At 38.8% G+C, this 23538-nt stretch overlaps 1 protein-coding gene across 9 annotated transcripts in view; it reads left to right on the forward strand.

Moving 5' to 3' along the window:
- Positions 1-23538, forward strand: part of LOC118888700 (integrator complex subunit 6-like) — a 49758-nt gene that overhangs the window by 16928 nt on the left and 9292 nt on the right. For 5 of the 9 annotated variants that reach the window (XM_036840061.1, XM_036840062.1, XM_036840065.1 and 2 more), the window contains exons 3-12: positions 5298-5447; positions 6249-6338; positions 6556-6739; positions 6999-7127; positions 9516-9679; positions 12159-12311; positions 16241-16373; positions 19907-20001; positions 20966-21076; positions 23255-23473. In XM_036840061.1, the coding sequence (XP_036695956.1) occupies positions 5298-5447; positions 6249-6338; positions 6556-6739; positions 6999-7127; positions 9516-9679; positions 12159-12311; positions 16241-16373; positions 19907-20001; positions 20966-21076; positions 23255-23473 (1428 nt within the window). The remainder of the gene's footprint in view (positions 1-5297; positions 5448-6248; positions 6339-6555; positions 6740-6998; positions 7128-9515; positions 9680-12158; positions 12312-16240; positions 16374-19906; positions 20002-20965; positions 21077-23254; positions 23474-23538) is intronic. The other 4 variants (XM_036840063.1, XM_036840067.1, XM_036840068.1 and 1 more) reach the window with 2 other exon arrangements.

The raw sequence follows: 23538 nt of genomic DNA on the forward strand, positions 1-23538 counted from the left end.
AAAGGCCCATACTCTTCCTGCTGATATTCAAAGATGTCTTTAGTTGGCTATACAAATTTAAACCAGACCTGAATTAGCATATTTATTAAGATATGAGGCATTTTCTTTCTGTAAGTCAGATTTATATAAAGGATGGATACAAGGTATGGAATGCTAGGATATGAAAACTGGAAGGGACCTTAGAGTTGGTTTTCAGTTTTTTCATTGCTTAGGTGAGGAAACAGCCCCAGTAAGGGGAAACGACTTACTCTGGACCACTTGTTTTGCTAGTTAGTTACAGCCAGGATTAGACCAGGGTCTTCCAAGTCCTAATTCACTGCTCCCCACACCGAACTGGTCTGCGTTCTGACATCAGGGAAAGTAGGCTTAAATTAATGAAATTTGGAAATTCCATTAAACTTATGAACCTTTAAGCTAGTATAATGAGACATGTCTATGAGGTGAATATGTAGAATAGGTAGAACAATCTCTAGTATAGTGGTTTACATTGGTGGGTTCTAAAGTTAGGCTACCTGGGTTCAAATCCTGGCTGTGTCATTTATTAGTTGTTTTGACCTGGACAAGTTGCTTATCCTCTCTGAGCCTCAGTGTGCTAATCTATAAATGGACATAATAATAGCACCTAATTCATGGGGTGGTTATGAGGCTCAGATGAGAAGGATAGATATAAAATGCTCTGCTTAGCATAAGTGAGTTCCTGACACATAGGCACTGATTAATATTACCTATGATTATTATTTATCATCATCATCATTATTCTCACTTTACTTCTGGGAGGCTTGAAAAACTTGACCTGTGAAGACAGTAAACTCTTAGTTTAGGATTTCATTCACCCCAGGTTTTTCCTTTGTCCTAAACCTCTATTCTTTAGTCGTCTCAGGTTAGAAGTTTTGTAATCATCTGTTACTCTGTCTCATTTAGGCCTATGGTCTGTCTGTCACCAAGTCCTATCTTGGTGGTTCAGAATGTTTCTCAGTTAACCCCTTCCTCAGGCCTAGATGCCTATTCTAACCTCCTAGCTTATTTTTCCTGACTACAGCTTCTCCTTCTCCAGTCTATCCTATAATTCACTGCCAGACTGACCTTCCTGAGACACTGTTTGATCCTGTTTCTCCCAGCCTTGGAATCTGTAATGAGTCTATTTTCTGCTGAAGCAAGGCCAAGTTCTGCCTGACCTTCAGTTCCCTCTAGATGATCTCTGTCCAATAGATATATAATGCCAGCCATACACAGCATTTCAAATTTTCTAGTAGCCACAGGTGACACTTTTAGTAATATACTTTATTTACCTAAAAGCATTCAAAACATTATCACTTCAACATGCAATCAATCGAAAAGTAAATAATGAGATATCTTCATTCTTCTTTGTTGTTGTTCTAAGTCCTCAACATCCCATGTGTATTTTACATTTATATCGCATCTCAAGTCAGACTAGCCATGTTTCAAGTTCTCAGTGGCTGGGGGGCTACTGGATCAGATAGTGCAGCTCCAGACTGTGCCTCTCTGACTATTCACTATCCCCCCAACAAACAAGACATACTCAAGTCTTACTTCCTCCTGGTCTGTTAAAACAAAATAAGGATGGTAATACCATGCCTATTTTATAGGATTGTCTTGGGCAAATGTGAAGTATGAAAATGCTTTGTAAGCTGTAAAGCTCCATAAAAATGTATGGAAGTTATTATCAGGAGTAAAGGTTTTACTGACATGAGAGTAGGATATCTTTGGAGTTACTTGAAAGAAAAGACTGTATTAAGGTCAACGGGCTGTCCTGAATTCATTTATGAAAAAATCAACTGCAAGCAATGAATGAAGAATATAAACATATACTTTCTCCCACTAGAACTAATAATTATCTTTTTGGAAGAATTTTTCACATTAATAAGGTTCTCTAGATATTTAAATTACTCTGTAGGCCTTTTTTCCCCTTCAGCATTCTGAGGACTGGATTTAGGGGCATTAATTCTTCTCTTGAAGGAGCTAAACTGCTACCAAGAAGTTTATTGCTTTGGGTTGTAAATGTAGCCCATGCACTGTGTAGTACTGAGATAGGAATAGCATTCAAATTTCAAGTATTGTCTAATTCATTGCAAAGGATTGGAATTGACCTAAAAATTGAATGCCAGTGATTCAGGTGCAGAAACAATTTGTAAAATGTTTTCAATTCATATTAGAAAGGAAATTTTAAAGAGCAATCATTCTGACAGATTGATTAGTGACAATTAGGACACATTATTTTAAACACAGATGAGTTATAGGGTGCTTGCTTAGGTGGTACTCAAACCTTATCCCAACCCTTTACCAGATCAAGTAGTTCACTGATTTTTCTTTAGTCATGCCTTGAACTATCTTGTGGCTCTCAGGAGTTCAACACTCGCTGCAGATATAACTCTGAGTGTACAGTGTAGAAGTTAGATTGCTAAATGAAGCCGTTCTGAAAAAAAAAAAAAAAGTCAGCTTTGTAAAGTGGCTTCTGGGTGAAAGACCCCACCATTCACAGGCTTGCCCAAGCAAGAGAACTCAACCTAATGTATGACCCTTTTTCTCCCTCACCCATGCCCCTAATTAGCTACTAAATCCTTCTGACTCCACCTCTGAAATACTTCTTTAATCTGCAGCCTCCTCTCCATCCCCGCTGCCCTCGCTCAGGCTTTCATCACTTTTCTCATAAGCTATTGCAACATTCTCCAAACCAGTTTCCCTGCCTCAAGCTTCAGCTTCCCCTGCACCCCACAATTTATTCTCCAACTCCCAGCAGAACGATCTTGCTAAAATACAGATCTGATCATGCCACGCCCCTAATTAAAAACCTCAAGTCATTCCCAGGGCCAACAGATAAAATCCAGACTACTGAGCACAATGTACACAGCACGTTATAGTCAGAGCCCAGCTTATCAGCTCTGCCTCCTGCTGCGTACTCAGAGTGATGATAATCAAATTACTTGCGGTTCCCCAGGAAGCCCCGTCCTTTTATAAACTCTGTTCTCTTCCTTTGCCCTGCCCCCTCCACTCCTCACATCAGTGTGGGGATCCCATGATCTTCTCCTCATGCCATTAGACTTCTTCAAATGCCCCGTCTTCTGTGACAAGCCTTCCCTAACTCCCTGGTCATTTGTTCTTTCCGTCTCCATAACTGCATTCCTTATTCCTTTGCGGCAGGAACTCCTCAAGGGCTAATTCCTCTTGATATCTCCAGCATGTAGTATTCTGCCCAGCATAGCATAGTTGGTCCATAAAAATTTGTTGGATAAATAAAGGAAAGAACTGATGCTATCCCTCTCCCTCACCTGCAGCCGTAGACCTTCTCTTCTACCCCAAATAAGAAAGCTAAGTTTTGAATTCAGTGTGATTTATAATCACCTGCTGATATTTCTAGGTATTTGATGAGGACAATTCAAATCATAATCCTTCCTTTTAACAAAAGTTTAGTTTGTCTAGTTCAGTAAGATTTTCCTTGGGCCACAAGGAATTATTCCCATCCTCTACTTTTCCCAGCTACTATAAGTCATATATACAGTCTGGCCAAAGGAATAATACATGGAAAGTTTCTACCTTTAGATCCTTTGACTTACAGGATATGTTAGGAAACACACACACACAAAGAGGAAACTCACATTTTTTAAAAATTAATTAATTAATTAATTTTATTTTTGGCTGTGTTGGGTCTTCGTTGCTGCACGCGGGCTTTCTATAGTTGTGGTGAGCCGGGGCTACTCTTCGTTGCGGTGCGCGGGCTTCTCATTGCGGTGGCTTCTTTTGTTGTGGAGCACGGGCTCTAGGCGCACAGACTCAGTAGTTGTGGTTCGCAGGCTTAGTTGCTCCACAGCAGGTGGGATCTTCCCAGACCAGGGCTTGAACCCGTGTCCCCTGCTTTGGCAGGCAGATTCTTAACCACTGCGCCACCAGGGAAGTCCCTAAAAGCACATTTTTAATTTCACAGAATCCAGACTATTGGCCTGGAAAGGATCTTAACCAGGATCACCTTCACCTTGTATGGTTATGGACGTGGCAAACTGTTCAAGCCTAGGGGGCGCCATTCTCATGGGTCACAATGTGAATGGCTCTCCAGGGTTGTAACATGCACAGCCTTACACAGTATCCCTGTTTATCTAATCCTCTTCATTTTCAGATAATGAAACTTAGGTCCTAAGAGATGACAGGTTTGCTCAAGGTCATGCATATACTTCATAGTAGGGTACAGGCAATGGGCCCCTTTTCTGCCTTTCAGTCACTCTGACCCAGATTGCTTTAGGAGGCTATGAAACTAGAAAAGATAGCGTTTGCTCTAGTTGTGTGGATAATGGTCTTTAGCTGAACATGAAACTTCAGTCATTTCGTTTAGCTCTGCATTATTTGCGCTAGCTTTCCACCTCTAGCTCTACTGGTCTGGTTGGCATGACTTGAACCTTCAACATATTACACTACTGCCCGCAGGGCTACCAAGACTCAGGTGGCCGTTCATCCCACAAAGTTGCCAGGCTGTGCTGTCTACTGTCTCCTTTGCTGGCCTATTCCTCTGTGACCTACTGTTAGCTGCCATCTTCTTTTGGCTTCTCTTCTTGGCGTTTTGTGCTGCTTTGTCTTTATAACCACATTGCTGACCAGTCAACGTGGTCCTTTCCTTCCATTCTACAAATGATTCAATCAGAGCATGTTGGCTGTTGACCTTGGTCTTTGGTTCTTTGCTGCTGTTCATAGCTGCTGGGGGTGCCTAGGCGATGCTGCTTCTTTGTCAAAACTTTTTGTTTCTTTTCTTTCTCTCCTATTCCAGATTTGCGCCTTTCTGAATGCTTAAAGATGCCAGAAGGATTGTCTCCACATAGTTGTGGCTCCATTCCTATAATTCCACCTATACTCTTGTTTAAAGTGAAAATATTGTTTGGGAGAAAAAAATCTTGGTTAGAAAAGTTCATGTAAATCAGACACTCAATAGCTAATTGTCTCTATCAAGGACGATGCATTTAAAAAATTACTCCTTCCTCTGCCCCGTACTCTGTGCTCATCCTCAGTGCCAAACTAAGGTAAATACTGAGGTGTTTTGGTAGGTTTGATTGAGCCTGAATAGCAAACTAGACTTCTTGAGCCAAAGCCCTCCAGCCATAATGGACTGAATGCAGATCTTTCTGAACCTAATGGCCTGCTTTTGTTCCACTTCATCAGTCGAGATATAGAATAGAATTAGATTAAGGAATTATTAATTTGTTAGAGGTTTGATACTTGCTATTTGGTGGTTGTTTGCACTTTATATATCGTTCATTGTATAACTGAGAATTTCTTTGTAAATGTTTGGTTTTCAGGCTGGTTGGAAGGAAAATCACGCAACATTCATGAGTGAACTAAAAAATCTTCAGGCTTCTGGACTGACTACTCTTGGTCAGGCTCTAAGATCCTCATTTGATTTGTTAAATCTCAATAGATTAATATCTGGAATAGACAATTATGGACAGGTAAAAAAATTTTTGAGTGAGTATAGCTAATTTATTTTGGTGACTTGGGGTAAGAATTTAAGATTGGGCATGGCTACCAAGTTTTCTGCTCCTTTTTATAACGTCCAAAAGGAGGTCCATGTATCTTTTAAATACATACTTTAACAAAAATCCTTTTGGGGGAGTCTTTTATGTGGCTTGACCATAAAATAGTTAAAATTGCCTACGCATCAGATCATCAGCTATCATGGGATGAATAAATTGCTGAGAAATATTGGAACAAGACAATTGAAGAGAAACTTTCAGAGTCCTTAAGTCCCTCGTCCCTCTCAATTCAACGAAAAAGCTCTAGTATAAGAGGAAGGCAGAATAGCATTTGCTGATGCTATCATTACACTTTCCTACTGTAAAAGCTCTGCTCACAATAACCAGTCCCTGGCCAGCTTGCAGAGCATAAGTCACTAATGTCCCCCTCACTGTGCCAGGATTCTGAATGATACACGGGTGTGGGGGATGCTGCCATTATAATCCCTTTAATATCTTTCTTTCATGATTACTTGGAAAGCAGAGGGAGAGGGGGATTTGGATGTTATAGTTTGGGGTGGTTCCTGAATTATAAGAATTCCTCCGTTTATTCTGAATGTTACCTCTGCAGGGATTGTTATTTTGATTCCCACCCACTTCAGTCCCTAATCTTTTCCTTCTTATTGATCCAGGCAAATTTGATCACACACTTGAAAGATCACAGGCGAGGCAAATGTAAAAGTTGAAATACAATGTTATTACTTTACACAGCTCTAATACTTCTTAAATGTATTTTAGGGGAGAAATCCATTTTTTTTAGAACCATCTATTTTAATTACCATCACAGATGGAAACAAGTTAACAAGTACTGCTGGTGTTCAAGAAGAGGTGAGATTTCATTTTTTCAAATTTCATTTAAATGGCAGAGAACATGCAGCTCTTTCAGTTAAGAATAAGTTTGATCAAACGTTCCATCTTGGTAATCCCTGAAAGATTGCCTCATTTTATTGACGACATCAAAGAAAGGTGAACTCTATAACTCTTGAACTGTCTTCATTTTTGTATGGGTTGTTATGATGAAACTTTTCCAATTTTGCCTTATCAGCTTCATCTGCCTTTGAATTCTCCTCTGCCTGGAAGTGAACTAACCAAAGAACCTTTTCGTTGGGATCAAAGGTTATTTGCCCTGGTGTTGCGTTTGCCTGGATTGGCTTCTACTGAACCAGAGCAGCTAGGGAGTGTACCAACTGATGAATCTGCCATCACACAGATGTGTGAGGTCACAGGAGGTATTGGCAATATTTACTATTTCTAAAGGAAAAATTCAGGGCAGCAGAGCACCGTTTTTCTTAAATGCCACATCCAGTCTTTACTTCTTTTCCTTCTGAATCTTTCAACTCTGCTGCTTAAGCTCATCATCAGTGTGATGTTTGCTGCCAGTGTAGTTTTGATGATTTCAAGTTGTATTTTAGGATTTCAGATGCTTGTATTGTTAAGTAGTGTTTTATTTGATAAAACTTGTACTATTTGTTTTTCCTTCTGGTATAGGTCGCTCCTACTGTGTTAGAACACAGAGAATGTTGAATCAATGTTTAGAATCTTTAGTTCAAAAAGTTCAGAGTGGTGTAGTTATTAACTTTGAAAAAACGGGACCAGATCCACTTCCTATTGGAGAAGGTACAGTAGATAACCCTTTTTTTTTAACCTTAAAGTGTTATATAGGAGAGTGATCTGAAGTTGAGAAAACATTGAACTAATCGCAATAGACGCAGTCTTCACTAGCCACACACAATCAAGTGGTTACAAACATCCATCCAAACAACTACCATTCATTCATTGCCTGTGGATACATTTCAGGTAGCCAAATTCTAGCTTTAATTCAATGTCAAATCTTCCTCAGAAAATTCTCCCTTTTCCCTACCCATTTCATATTCCTGGTCCCAGTCTTGGGATGACACTGAATTCTTCGCTTCTCTATTCATGAAATATCTGGAGATTGACTACAGAGTGCCATTTAACCAGCCATCTGCTTTTGGTCTTGTGAGCGCCAAACGTGCCAAGCTATCTTGATGAAATCTGTGAGTGTTTAGCCAGGAACTGCTAATATTCTATAAGATCCTACACCAGTATTTTCCTGGCCACTTTTTAACTGCAGAACCTTTTCTCTTCAAATGAGATTTTATAGAAACTTCAACATCTCAAAATATGAAAGCAGAGCTACTTTTGTATTGGGAAAGGGAGTCATACCCCATTGCACGGCTTCCTCAGAGCTCTGTTCTAGGGCATCGCTTCTCCTCATTCCTACACACACATACATACATATGTGTACCTAGACTCCATCATCACCACAGTGCTTGTCTGATCTGATCCATACATTTTAATCGCTGTGCCCACAATTAGTGGTAGCTGCCTGGAGAAGCAAAGGGAGTAAGTGCAAAGGGGCAGAAAGACACACATTTCTTGCTGAAGCAGTGGATCCTTTGGTTCCTGACCTTTTTGCTATTTAGTCCCCAGAACCCTTTGAGAAGCTGTTAGAAAAAATAGAGACCCCTCTCCCCAGGAAAATGGACATGGTCAACACATACACACATAATTTTGCATTTCATTTCAGGGGTTCTTGGACTCCAATTTAAAAACACCTGCTGTAGGGACTTCCCTGGCAGTCCAGTGGTTAAGACTCCGGGCTTTCATTGCCGAGGGCTCAGGTTCTATCCCTGGTCAGGGAACTAAGATCCCACATGCCGCGTGGCCAAAAAAAAAAAAAAACACAGAAAACGAAAACCAAAAACAACAACAACAACAAAAACCACCTGCTGTAGAAGACTGAGGCTTCACAGCCCATTTTAAAGTAATTAAATTAGTTGTAAAGGAAGGACATGTTATATTGGTAACGATTGACCACTCAGGTCTATAATTTTGTGTTCATTACCTTCATGTGAACAGGGAACTTTCCTACTGAAAACCAATTTGATGGTGTCACGTAAATAGCTCAGACATTCTTTCTAGCTCCATTTCCCCTTTGTCCAGAGTTCTTAACCTTTGAGATTCTGGTGAAAGCTAAGAACTTTCTCCTCAGAAAAATGCACATCCCCAGAATTGTGAGCTCAACTTTAGGGGGGGTGTCTTGGTCCCCTGAAGCATTACATGTATTCTCTAGAGCTCCATGGGCCGCAGTAAATCCCCTGCTCTAAAGTAATTACTTGTTTAAAGTAATGCTTAAGTAAATCAAATGATATTGAAGAAAAAAATGAGACTCAAATCACTAACACATATCTTTTACAAATATAATTTAGACTAATGAATCATCCCCTTAAAGGTTATGTAACTCTGCCTTGTCCTGTTTTCCGGGGGCAAATGAAATATGCTAGTTCAAATAATTAAAATGCATTCAGGATATATTATTCAGCATTATACGATGCCCAGTTTCCATGGGATTTTAATGGTGGGATGGGCAAACTATAATGAATTAGTCCACATAAACTTGATGCATTTGCTTTGTGTTCCCTCCCCAACTATATACATAGATTGTGTTGTCAGCATTCCTTCTACCTTTTGGTGAATTTGCCTTTGTGGTCATTGGGTCTAACTGTTTAGTAAAGAATACTTTTTTTCATCTAGTTGGAAATAGAAAATCTAAATAGAATTTATGACCCATTTGTCAGATTCAAAAATGTAAAACTATACCAGGAAATGAACAATTTCATTTGCCTAATTTGGAAAAATAACTGTTGTGGTTTATTTAGTGTGTTTAATTTATGTGTCCAAATCTCAGAAAATTTAAAACTAACTTTGTAACAGTCTTCCATATAACTACATATTTTGGTTGTAATTAAGGAATTGGGGGGGGGCAGGATGTTGGATTAGAGGGGGTGGATTAGATGATGAAAAGAGTTGCTAGAGAGAACATTCAGAAATCCTAGTAGAGTCACTTTTTACTTCCATCTTTCATGAATCACTGATTTGGTTTTGTTTTGTACTTTGCTTTTAACTGAAAAATCTGTACAAGAAGATCAGAGGCTGTGAAAGGAAATTCATGCCTTAGTCTGTCTTTTGTTTAACTTTTAGATGGACTTATGGATTCATCCAGGCCAAGCAATTCATTTGCTGCTCAACCATGGCATAGCTGTCATAAGCTCATTTATGTGCGACCTAACTCTAAGACTGGTGTTCCTGTTGGACATTGGCCAATTCCAGAATCTTTTTGGCCAGATCAGAATTTACCTTCACTAGTAAGTGTCATAAAACAATAAGGTAAACATCATTCTGGATTTTCCATTAGTTGATTGCAGAGAACCTTTTAAAATAGCTTGGAAGCTTTTAAGTTGTGCCTTCTATTTCTTACTGAAAAGTCTAGCTTGTACCTAAGAGCAAGAGAGGACCTCCTTTCTGTTCTGGCATTCTTTCTTTCAGTTGCCTTTGCCACTTGACCTGCCCTCTTCAGATGTTAAAATATTGTTATTCTTGATGCTGTTGCAATCTGTGACTTGGTTGTTATTTCAGAGCCAGAGCTGCTGACTTGATTTACATGGTAAAAACAATCTCTAAAAAGGGCAGGCATTGATTTTCACGTACATCCCCTGGAAATTAGAACTTAGTTTGCACCTTGTATAGGCTCTAGAAACATATTCAAAGCAGAGGTCATTCTACTTCCTCCGAGGGAGCCATTAGACATGTAGTGGGACTTTGTGGGCCTACTTTTCAGGTTTTTGTAATCAGTGGACTTGAGTTCCTTGGCAATGCACCTTTCAACAATGGGTAATTAAGCAATATTTTTAAAATAATCTCTAAGCAAGGGTTTATCTTTTTGTTCACTGTATTTGGTGGAAGAAGGTTTGATATTGTAGTTGCTCCTAGCACCAGATGAATTGGCTTGGGAGGGGGGAAGGCGCGGTGTCTAGTAATAAGGGAAACCATATGAAACCCACTCTCCCTTTCATCTTCCTCCCTCCCCGCGGCCAATATAAAAAGGCCAGAGTAATCCTTGAGGGAGGGAGGGGGCACAAAAAGGTCACTGCTCTTCCAGCACCTTCTTGGTTCAGCTAATCTATAGTCTATCTAGGTTTTAGACATTTCTGACATGAACTGCATTTTCTCCTGGATTGCTATTTTGAGGCTCCTGCATTTTTTTCAGAGGTGGCCACGAAAGGCCTGAATGTACGACTGAAGAGCCATCTTCAACCCCTGCCGTGGGTGAGGCTCTGTCTCCTAATCCCATCCCTTGGGGCACCAAGGTGGCGCGCTTGTCAAACCTCAGGGCCCAGTTACTCTCAGCCCCTTCAAACCCCAGACTGAATGTTTTCGTTACAAATTTGCTTCATTATTGCTGGTGACAGGGTTTCACTCATGTCTTTTTTTTTTAATGAAGTTCTGTTTTTTTAAATTAATTAATTTTATTTTTGGCTGCGTTGGGTCTTTGTTGCTGCGTGTGGACTTTCTCTAGTTGCAGCGAGCGGGGGCTACTCTTCATTGCGGTGCGTGGCCTTCTCACTGCGGTGGCTTCTCTTGTTGCGGAGCACAGGCTCTAGGCATGAGGGCTTCAGTAGTTGTGGCACACGGGCTCAGTAGTTGTGGCTCACCGGCTCTAGAACGCAGGCTCAGTAGCTGTGGCTCACGGGCTTAGTTGCTCCACGGCAGGTGGGATCTTCCCGGACCAGGGCTCGAACCTGTGTCGCATGCACTGGCAGGCGGATTCTTAACCAGTGCGCCACCAGGGAAGTCCCCACTCATGTCTTTTTATAGATTTCAACCTAATAAGCCAGAAATATTTTGCAAGTTTGATTAAAATAAAAAATTTTTTAAAAACCGGAATAGAAGGAATTTCAGGAAACTCACACATAGCTCGTAGCTTCAGCTTTAAAAGCACATTGGAAGGCTATTTTTCTCAGCTTCCAAAACATCTTGTAGGCTTGTAAATCATAAAGCCAAATGGGCATGTTTTTCCCTTTTATGAAGGAAACAGGTGTTTTGTCGTATTCACATCAGCCTTACAGATCTCTCAGCCAGGGTAGGTAGAGCCACGTCTCACTCTTGACCCTGGAACTTGTCCAATCTCTTTTTCTCTCCATTTGCCCTTGCTGCCACCATTTCTGTCTCTGGTGCTCGCCATCCCCACAAGCTAAAGCCATTAATAAAATGGCTGCTCCATCAATCTGCTCTGGTACCCCAGGTACACGGGCCTTTCAGCCCAGCCAAAAGCATCCCCAGCTCTAGCTGTTCAAGGAAGTGTGTGGATGTGAAAAATGCTGTAAAAACTCAGCTGCGAAGAAAATTTCAACCAGGCTCTGGAGTTGTGATGGGCTCCTTTTCAGTCTCTGTCTTGCCGTTTCCATGCCTTTACAGTCATTCACCTTGCTTGTTAGTAGCTCCAGCTCTGTCATTACCTCATTAGAAAGCTTCATGGATTTCTTCTTCCCTAGCAGTGTCTGGCCTGTCTGAAACCTCATGGTACAGAGGAGTGAAGGGCAGGTAGTCCTTGGAGGTTGCAAAGTGGATCTGAATTTCAGAGTTCTTAATATTCAAAGCAGTTTTATTTTTTACTTCCCTGAAACCGTAGTTATGAGTGTTATAATTTACCTTTCTCAATTCATCTTTCTCAAAACAGTAGTCTGGATCTCAGCGATGGTTTAACAAAACATAAAAGGGTTGCAGAATTGTCAGAAATGTAAGCCCTCTTGATAACGGATTATATTTTCCCCTCTTGTTTTTTAGCCTCCACGAACATCTCATCCTGTTGTGAGGTTCTCCTGTGTAGATTGTGAGCCAATGGTAATAGACAAACTTCCCTTTGACAAATATGAACTTGAACCTTCACCCTTAACTCAGTACATCCTGGAACGAAAGTCTCCCCATACCTGCTGGCAGGTACTTCTCCTTTGTTGTCAGCCAAATGTCTGGAACCACTCTGAGATCTGGGAATTGTTTTAAGAAGTTTCGAAGGTTAATCTGGGAATAGTCGAGCTGAGTCTGTTGATAATGTTTCTCACAAATGCTATCAAATAAGCAACAAGTTCAAGCAAATAATTTCAGACTGATATGAATCACTAGCCTACCGTACACTGCCATTTAAGGAAGTATGATCTGATGAAGCCTATGTATTTGAGGATTTAGAGGACTCCCCTAAAGCCTATCCAGGGACCCCAGGTTAAGAATCCCTAACCTAGGGACTTCCCTGGTGGTCCAGTGGTAAAGAATCCGCCTTCCAATGCAGGGGACGCGGGTTCAATTCCTGATTGGGGAACTAAGATCCCACATGCCGTGGGGCAGCTAAGCCCGTGAGCCACAACTACTGAGCTCGTGTGCCTCAACTAGAGAGCCCGCGTGCCGCAAACTACAGAACCCATGTGCCCTGGAGCCTGTATGCCACAACTAGAGAGAGACCTGTGCACCGTAACAAAAAGATCCCGCATGCCTCAACAAAGATCTCGTGTGCCGCAACTAAGACCCGACACAGCCAAAAAACATAAGGAAAGTAAATAAATTTAAAAAAAAAATCCCTAACCTAAAGGATGTAATTCTATTCACCTATGGATTCTTCAGCTGAAGCAATGTTCTCAGTCCTTATTGTGAACTTGACAGATTGGAACTACAATATTTTTTTTTAATTAAAAAAATATTTAAAAATTTAATTTTTAAAATTGGGATGCAGGATCTTAGTTTCCTGACCAGGGATCGAACCCGTGCCCCCTGCAGTGGAAGTGCGGAGCCCTAGCCACTGGACCGCCAGGGAATTCCCAGTACAAGATATTTTTTTTTTTAAACTGGAGTTCCTTTATTTATTCTTTTTTTTCGCAGATATTCATTTTTAATTATTATGTATTTATTTATTTATTTTTGCCTGTGTTGGGTCTTCGTTTCTGTGCGAGGGCTTTCTCTAGTTGCGGCAAGCGGGGGCCACTCTTCATCGCGGTGCGCGGGCCTCTCACTATCGCGGCCTCTCTTGTTGCGGAGCACAGGCTCCAGACGCGCAGGCTCAGTAGCTGTGGCTCACGGGCCTAGTTGCTCCGCGGCATGTGGGATCCTCCCAGACCAGGGCTCGAACCCGTGTCCCCTGCATCGGCAGGCAGATTCTCAACCACTGCGCCACCAGGGAAGCCCACAAGATATTTTTGACCAAAAAATAAATAAATAAATAAGCCTGAAACTACTTTATTTGTGTAATGTAATCAAACCCTTCTTCCTGTAGTACAAACCACATTGGTGAGTGTAGTGTGGGTTTTCCTTGGATAAGGCAAATGTACAGGCAAATGCACATACACTGGCTCTTCCAAGGGTTATACTTCAGCCAGAAGGGCTTGCTGATTTGTTAATAGACTCACCTTTGGATTTTAATTTGTGAAAATCCGGACGTGGCAGTCACAGCCTTTTTATTTGAATATAATAAGGAAGCCCTACACTGTAAGGATGTTTGTTCTATTTCTAAACTACAGCACCGTATAGCAATCAGTAATTGTTAGGTTCTACTTACGCAAGGAACACTTTCAGACTGCCATCTGTTTCATCCTAAAATGTGAAATCATTGCTACTAGTTGCCTTTAAGCTACTTGAATTCTCCAAAGATGCTAAAACTGGGTAGAAAAAAAAGGAACAGGCATAAAACAAGGATGTAAAAGTGCAAGAAACAGAATGATCTCATAAATATAATATTGAGCGAAAGAAGCCAGACGTAAAAGATCACATATCATATGATTCGACTTTATATAGTTCAAAAAGAGGTAAGACTGCCTGACTCTGTTAAAAGTCGGGACAGTGATTTCTCTTGGGGGTACAGAGTAGTGACCAGAAAAAGACACGAGGGGGTTTCCGGTTAGGTTCTATTTCTTGATCTGGGTGCTGATGACACACGTGCATTCGCTTTTGAACATTCATTGAACTGTATACTTATAATTCATGCACTTTTTTGAACGTATGTTTATATTTCAATAAAATACACCAAAAATGTGCTAGAAATGTAGAGATAGGGATGATAGAATGCTAAGTTAAAATCAAGACAGAGGCTTGAATTTATGAATTGAAAAACATTTTGGAATAAAAGCAAATAAAATTATAAATTATACTTCTTCCCTAAATGAAACCCTCTTTTCTATATGGCACCTTCCTTGTAAATCTTCTCCAAAGGAACTTAAGAAATCCTTAAGATCCCTGCAGCACCCCTCAAATATGCCATATGTCTTTCTCTCGCATCTTACGTTACTTTGGTTTAGAGTAGTTTAATGCGATGAATTAGTGGGAGTGAAAAAGAATAAGATGAGCCAGGAGCTGGGAAATTTGGCAAAATCATAATGGAGACTGGATTCTAACCCTAGCTCTGCCACCAGCTATGTGGTCTTGGATCAGACACTTTCTCTAGACTAGATGGTCTCTAATGATCCCTTTGAACCCCCAAATTCTATGAATCTGCAGGTGATAAGAAATTTGGAAAAACTCAGTGGGCTTATGGGAAGGAAGGAAGGTATGAAGGTGGGAAGGGAGGGAGTAGAGACAGAAAGGGAGTGAGAAAGGAACAAAAAACAGTGCTTTTCCTTTCAGGGGAATTACAGGTCTGATCCTTGCTGGCCGTAACTTTTTTATCCTTTATGATGATTTTCCCCCTTTTCTATTATACACACTTAGGAAGCTGGAGGAAATCCAACATGTTTTATTACAATTATCTGTTTCTATTAAGGTTCAGATTAAGACATGAAATCTAGTAGGTGAGTCATGTTTTAGCACAACCCATTTTTTTGTGGAGGCATCCATTACATAGGAAGGGTTTATTCTTAGCTACAGCTAAGTATAGCAAGAATTTAGTGAGCTGGTAGGTGATATGGCTGGTACCAAGAATTAGCAAAGTAAGTGGGTTCTGTTCACCATCAGGGTTTGACTTTTGTCTTAAATAATCCTGCTGAAGGGCTTTAGAAAAGGTAAAGGTCTAGGTCCCTAAAAGTACATACTGATGCCCTGATTTGGGCCAAAGAGTGAACATGGAACACAGAGAAAACATGATAGCCAGAGGACTCCAGAATAGCATATCAGGTGTATGGGACCTGACAATATAATACATATCACATCAGGAATATCAATAAGGAATAAGATGCTAGTCATATGGAATAAAGATTAATGTTTTCATTTTTATTGAATGTTTGCTCCACCAGGATCATTTACAAGAGAAAGTGCCTTCCAGATTGAACCAAAGCATCTCCTTGCTCAATATAATTGCATCAAAATAATTATCACCAGTGCCTGGCTTGTAACAGACTGCTCAATAAATATTTATTGGATGAAAAATGAATAAATGGGTAGGGGAGTGGGGCATAAAAGGGAAGTAGAGCAAAACTTAATAGTAGTACACATGAGGAGTGTTAGCATAATCCTTTAAATGGGCTTTGTTTTTGTAATTGCATGCTTTAGGCATAGGGGCTTGTTCCATTTTCCTAAGAGTCTCCACTCTGGTCACCACTTGTTCTTTTGAGAAGTCAACTTGTTTTCATGGCTGGTATCACTTAGTGGTATTTCAGCCTTATTTTCCATCCTGCTAACCAAGTAAATATTTGGGTATTGTTGATGCAGCCTGTGGTCTCTGAATCGTTATTGCATAGTACGGTTTCATTTCTTAACGCAATTTGCAGAAGAATTGCAATCTGAACATTCTTCTTTAGTACGATATGTTTTGACATAAATATAGTGAAAGCACTATTCCCATTTTTAAATTACAATTAAATTGTGCCAGAGATGTCAGTATGGAATGTTGCTGTGTTTAGTTTTACATAAAATCCTTATTGTCGTAACGGTACATTACTTCACCATCTTCTCAGGTATTTGTTACTAGCAGTGGAAAATACAATGAACTTGGATATCCGTTTGGTTATTTAAAAGCCAGTACGACTTTAACTTGTGTAAACCTCTTTGTGATGCCGTACAACTACCCAGTTTTACTCCCTCTTTTAGGTAAGTCAAGTATGTGCCACTTAGTCATCTTTGAAATACAACAAAAAAGAAAAATCGACGATGAACTAAGCATTTTAAACGTAGTCAAAGAGTAGTGGATATCAGGATATATAAAAGTCTAAAAACTGATTTGGAAGGATAGAATTTGCATCCTGTTTTCTGTTTTGTTCATTTTCCTTTCGTTGTTTTTACATCAAACAGAAGAGACTCTTCACCTCGGGGGGCGTGATTCTTATGCTGCTCTCTGGGTTGCAAGCTCCAATGCTGTCACCCCTCTTCTCTCCAGTTTTAAGTGCACTTGGCTTTTGGTAAACTAGTTTGGGCCCCCCAAAGTTGATTGGGGTTAACACTTCAAGTATCTGATGGTTTTCTTCAGAAAATAGGGCTTCCGTGGGGCTGTTGGCCTGCACTAAGTTCCTCCACAAAAGAATATTGAATGCTCTTGAGGCATGTGTTTTAGGCAGAGTAGCAAGTTAAGGAAATAGATACAAGAGTGAATTCTGCAATAACTGCAGTTGTAGAAGCTGTGGCTTCCATGGCAAGATTCTAAAAGGAACAACTCCAGAAGCTGTTACTCAGACATCACTGAAAATGTGTGTGATTTCTTTTTCTCATTTAAAGAGCCACATCTGTTTAGAGTAATACAGTACCACACGGTATCCTTCTCTTTGTAAAGTTGTGAACATTTTTAGTTGCTGAGGTTTCTTAATTTTTGCAAAAAGGATCAAATCTTTACTAAGTTTTAATATAGTCATTGAAAGCATAAGATTTTTATTGCTATCAATATTATATGTATTAAATGTCCTGAAAAAGCAATTCTTTTGAATGTTGCAAGTTAAGAAGGTTAACATAAGAATCATGTTAGTAGGGTGGTAGGTAACCAGATTATCACAGTTGGCAAGATTATCTCTCAATCAGGAAATTAGGAAATTTTTTTTTCTATTGAGGATCAGTAACTACAGAAATTAAGGCATTTGTAGCAACTTGTCTTTTTTTTTCTTTTCTTAAGTATGCCACATTCAGTCACCTTTTTTAAAAAAAAATTAAGAACTGGGGACTTGTGTAAAAAATAAAGTTCATCTCCATATTAAGACCAGTTATTACCAGGAGGAGGGAAAGAGAATAACCGAAAGAGGATAATCTGATGTTTATTTACCACTATATATCCGCTGCTTCACAGTTTACGCTATTTATAAATTTTATGTAGTGTTTTCACGTACATAATCTAGTTCCTCAGAACAGTCCTGTGGGAAAAGGCAGTTATCATTAAACTCATTTTATGGATGAAATGGAGGCACAAAAAGGTGAAGTGATTTCTCAAAGCTCACTGAGCTAAGTACATAGTATGTGTCTGAGCTTGAACTCAAACCCCTGCCTTTTTGAAGCAGGAAATGGGGAGAAAGGAACCGGAAGAGAAAATATCTGTAGTTTTTGAGGTGTTGGCAGTGTCATTTTACTCTCGTTCCACACTCTCATCTCATCTTTCAAATGTGGATGAGCTGATTGTTGATGACATTTTTACTGTACCATCCTGGAGACTGCATGTGAATGGAAATCTAATACCATGGAAATCATTTTCTGAGCTACAAAGATAGTGACTAAAGCCGTGTCACCCTAACTGCTCTCTACCCTTGATCTAGTCTGTGGAAGATTTTCTTTTTTCCTCTCGCCCCCGTTAAAAAATAAATCCGACAAGAAGTAATTAGACTAAATTGGCTCCTGGGTGGAATCATTGCAATTGGCATTGTTAGAAATATTAAGACTATTATTGACTCTCATTGTCTAATCTATTTATATCTAAATGTCTCTTCAGTCTTGTAGTATTTACATTTGTCAGTTAGTTTCCAAAATCTGCCTAATTCCCCACAGACTTCACACAAAGACATGGTATAACAGGATATTTCCACGGTCTCTCGTTCCTTTCTGTCAAGGTATGAATGGTCTTTAAAGGACCTGCATGCTACAATGAGCCAGAAATCTCTTCAGATCTTTTTTCCTTTGTTCTTTCTACCCTGTACCAAAAGAACAAAAGACCTACATTTTATGACTTTGTAAATTCATTTAAATTAGTTTCAGCAGGAGTGAATAATTTATTATAGTAGTAAAAGGAAGAAAATATGTAGTTGCTTTTCTTAACCAAATAAATTCAGAATTTCAAAGAATAGCCCTATTTGTAGAGAAATTGTGCATATGGCATAGGGATGGTTTTGTTCCTAGAAGGAAAGCATTTGTTTTTTTGGATAAAAGCCAGTAAAACATGAAGAAACAATATAGAGAGTGAATTTATAATATCTTTGATATTTATAGTAGGTGTGGCAGGTTCATGTTGGTTGATGTCTGGGGATATCAATTTTGAATTATTATATTAAAAAATTTCTTATCCTTGGAAGGAAATAATGAGATATTTTGGGAATTTTCCATGTAGTGTATATGATGCATTTGGATTATTTAAATAATTCAATTTGAGTGTAAAAATATAGGGGATATCTCCTTTTTTAAGGAAAATATCTTTAGTTGTATTAATAATGCACCATATTCAAGAACCATATTTAGTTGTACAGAATTTTCAACTTCAACATACATCTCTACTTGCTTTTACTAGTGCCATCAGCCAATTGTTAACTAATGTTTGAGAGACCCAAAGTTTGGCTCAAAATGCCTGACCACTGAAATCAAGGAAATGAAGAGGGGGGAAATATGGATAAACAAAATATATGCTGATTAAGGAGAATCCAAAATGTAATTTAGAGCATGCCATCATTGCCCAGAAATTATTGAGGTATAATTGACATATTCTATTAGTTTCAGGTGTGCAACATAATGATTCAATATTTGTATATATTGCAAAATGATCACCACAATAAATCTAGTTAACATCCATCACCGCACATAGTTCCAATTCTTTCCTTGTGATGAGAAGTATTAAGATTTACTCTCTTAGCAGCTTTCAAATATGCACTACAGTGTAGTTAACTATAATCATCACGCTGTACATTACATCCCCATGACTTATTTATCTTATAACTGGAAGTCTGTACCATTTGACCCCCTTCACCCATTTCACCCCCCCCACCTGGCAACCACCAATCTGTTCTCTGTATCTATGAGTTCATTTTGTTGTTGTTGTTCTTGTTGTTTTAACATTCTCTATTTAAATAAAAGAAATATTCCATCCACCAGTGACCATGGATTCCTTCTCAGGTGAAAATTACTACACTAGAGTTACCAATATGTAAGGTAATATTTCACATAGATCAGAATCAGTGTTTTAATATTATATTTTATGTAGCTTCACAGATGGAAGATGAATATGTAACCTGAGAATTTATTTCATTTTCTAGAAAACTGCTATATATAATTTTGGTACATAGTACCAAAAAAAGATAATCAGATAAACTCCGATGAAATGTTCATCTAATGTAATTGAAACTGGAAATTTCTAGGAAATGATATAATAGATGTGGGTTGCTTGATTTAGATCTTGGAATTTAGGACTGGAATAGTGTAATATTTTCTTGGATTTTCTCTTGCAGATGACTTGTTTAAAGTTCACAAGCTTAAGCCAAATGTGAAGTGGCGACAGGCTTTTGACAGCTACTTAAAAACTCTGCCTCCATACTACTTATTAGTATGTATTAACTCTATCCAATGAATCAAAAACTTCACCCCTGAAATAAGATAGTTTTTTTTTTAATTTGTAAATTTGGGTCGCCATTGTCTTCTCAAATTATGTGTAAGAGCTTGGGGATGTCATGGCGGCACAAAAGAGAACTGCTTATTTTATTTCCTTTAACTGCCATGGTTATTGTTATAAAACACATCTATGTTTCTCTTATAAAAGCTAACCTTGTGAAATTATAATTTTGGAATTTAAGAAAAATAGGACTGGATTTATGTATTATATCAACTTCCCTTTTTAACTCTAGAAATTCGAACTATTGGGTTTTCCTCTGAAAAAAAAACAAACAACCTGAAGACATTATATTTACTTATGGCTTGTTAAATGTGTCCTTGACACAGCATGAAGTAGGGGCACTGGTTAGAGGGAATCCAAAAAGAGTAAAAAATCACTTGGCGTCATTTGGATTTTTACAATTTGAGAAAAATATTCGTAATTATTTTGAACTGGTCATATAATCTAAATCAAGATTATCAAAATCATTTCAGAGGTGGATGTGGTAAACTTTAAGCCAAGTTTCTAGAGGTGAAAAGGCAGAATCTTAAGTGGTACCGTTGGTGTCACTGGGAGGAGAAATTGGGGTGTGTTAGTATTTACCATGGCAGGAATGGGGTGCACAATCAAATGCAATGTGAAATGATTTTATGACTTGGGAATTAAGACTGAAAGCAATTTACCTGTTTGAATTTGCTGTTACTTGCTCTTCTTATCCCACTCTCTTCTGATTTTTTTACTTTCTGCTCCTTACTTCTCTGCTATTTTCATTGCCACTTTTTAATGTTCCATGTTTGGTTTTATGTGCAGCACCTTGACTTCTAAGAAATGAATCATGTCCCTTTGCCCCTTATAACTGAAGTTTGAGTATTTTAAGATTTATTCTATTCTTACTGTTGTGTATTTTGTTTCCTTATAGCCATTAAAGAAAGCACTAAGGATGATGGGAGCTCCAAATCTGATATCAGATAATTTAGATTGTGGACTTAGTTACAGTGTTATCTCTTACCTTAAAAAACTCAGCCAACAGGTAGTATTGGTAAAAACAAACAAACAAAAATCCTTTGCCCTCAGAAGTGCATTTCCTTATTCTTTAGTGTAACTGTAATTTTCAAATTAAATGTGTATATATTTCTACACTTTATGGATTAGTAATAATGTGATTCTCTATGGCTTCTAGCTTCACCATTAAACTGCAGTTAAGGGTCTGTCAGTATCATTTGATGCTGTGCCATTTCTCCTTTCGCTTGCCAGTTTGTTCTACCCACAAGCTGGTTGATATTTTGTGGCCTAGGAGGGGCAGAGGCTTAATAGAATTATCCATGGGTCACATTTTGTCTATCCTCAACCTAGTTTCTCCTCAAATCACGTTGGGCTAGAGCATCCCCCTTTTTAGGTCAGCACACTGAGGCATGGTGTGATTAATGACTTGCCTGAAATGCGTTTTTAGGCGATAAATATCAGTATGCTTTTTCTTGGAGAGGGGGAGGTGAGACCAGTGCTCCTCGCACTGGAGGGTGACAGGCCCTCCATCTGTTCCCCCACCTCATTTGCCATTATTCACCTTGTCCCTTGCCTGCCCCTCTCTATTAGTACCTCATCCTCCACTCACCCCTACTTATCATACTTCTCACCTCTACCTAGCCCATTCTTGCAGGGTGGAAATGTTTGAGAACTACTGAGTTAGAGCTTCACTGCCATACAGATGTGTTATGTTATATGACAAATTAATGCAGCAGCTTTACTTTCTTCTTGTGCACAAATGTATTCCCAGGTAGGGAATAGTAGTAGCATTTGCAGTGACAATAATGCTTCAAGTTGGATATGTTTCAAAGCTGGGCCTTTAGAAAACAGAGCAAATAAGTGTCAGAGCAAATAAGTGTCAGATTTCTGACACCAAAGAACCAAAATGACTCCACAATTTGGGATGCTGACACACCTTGCTAGGAACTGGCAAAAACTTAAGTATAGTCTGGAGCTTACCAGCTCCTACCAGACCAGTGTGCTCATAAATGCAAAAGAAAGTAAAGGCAAACCCAGATCTCTGATCTATCAAGTGTCCCCTTAACCCCTTTCCCTCTCTGCTAATAGATTTTTGTTGTTGTTAAATGTTTTGTTTTGGTTATTTATTTATTTATTGACCTATTGATTTATATTTTTTTATTTGATGTTTACCTTAGGCCTTTAAGGCTGTGTCAGCAGGGTATGGCCAGAAGGAAGAATAGTGAACAGAGTTGAAACTCATGCAAGTTCTGGGGCTTTCTGGGACACGTTGCTTGTATAGTTTTATCAATGACCTTTCAGGACCAATTTGTGGAAACAGACCCTTCATTTGCTCTTATCCCTTATTTCATGACTAAATTTTTAAAAAGATAATAAACATACTTAATTCCAATAATTAGGGAAAATTTATGAGTATCTCTGACCAGACCACAAGAAATTCAAAATTAATTTGGGCTTACTGGACATTGGTGGAATTCCACCTTTTAGAGAAAAAGAAAAGATTGTTACTAATTTATACTAGCTCTAATTACTAATTTAATTACTAATTTAATAACTCTATGTCACCAGTGTTCTTTGAACCATCTCAGATGTATGTAAATCACGAAATATGCCCAAATATATTGCTACAATACATTCTCAAGCAATATTTATCAATATGGTATAATAGTGTCTATTAAGAGGATTTTTTTGTTGTGAGTTAGTAAGAAACTTACTGAGTGCGTATTACTTGTTGGGGGGTGGTCTGATATTAGAAATAAACACTATAAGTTTTTTTCAGACATAATGCAATCTATGTAATCTGAATTTTAGCACTAGTGTACTTTTATAAATACAGAGTTTTACCCTTTATGTCTGGGTCCGAAATGAATATGTTGACTTAGACTAGATTTTACAGTAACAAAATGTGATTTTAAATGTCTACGAATGTAATTCTTACCCGTGGTTTTCATTCTCTCCATGATTCAATCATAATTTTGACACTAGACAAGAGAAAAAAAAGTGTATTATTTGTCTTTCTAGCCCCCTCTCTCTGTTTGCTGTGGTAGTACAGAGAAGCACAGGAAAATGTTTAATTATCCGTTTTTCTGTGATTTGCGATTGAAATTTGTTCAATGGGGTTCTTAAAGTATTATCTTTCTTAAGTAGTAAAAACAATAGTGATAATATAGATCTTTTCATAACATACTATGTACTTTCATTTTAGACCAAACTAGAGTCAGAACGAATACTAGCATCAGTGGGGAAGAAACCTCCCCAGGAAATTGGAATCAAAGTGAAAAATCATTCTGGAGGTGGAGTGTCCCTGACTCACAATAAAAATTTTAGAAAACTATTGAAAGAAATCATAGGAGAAACAGCACCGAGACTGGCAGAATTGAATACCAAAGAATTTGCCGGCTTCCAAGTAGGGCTCTTAAACAAGGTAAACTGTGACATAAATAGCTTGTTTGGGGTGGGAGGTGGTAAGGTCTGTGAAAGATAAAGGGG

Source organism: Balaenoptera musculus, chromosome X, assembly GCF_009873245.2.
Source record: "Balaenoptera musculus isolate JJ_BM4_2016_0621 chromosome X, mBalMus1.pri.v3, whole genome shotgun sequence".
Lineage (NCBI taxonomy): Eukaryota > Metazoa > Chordata > Mammalia > Artiodactyla > Balaenopteridae > Balaenoptera > Balaenoptera musculus.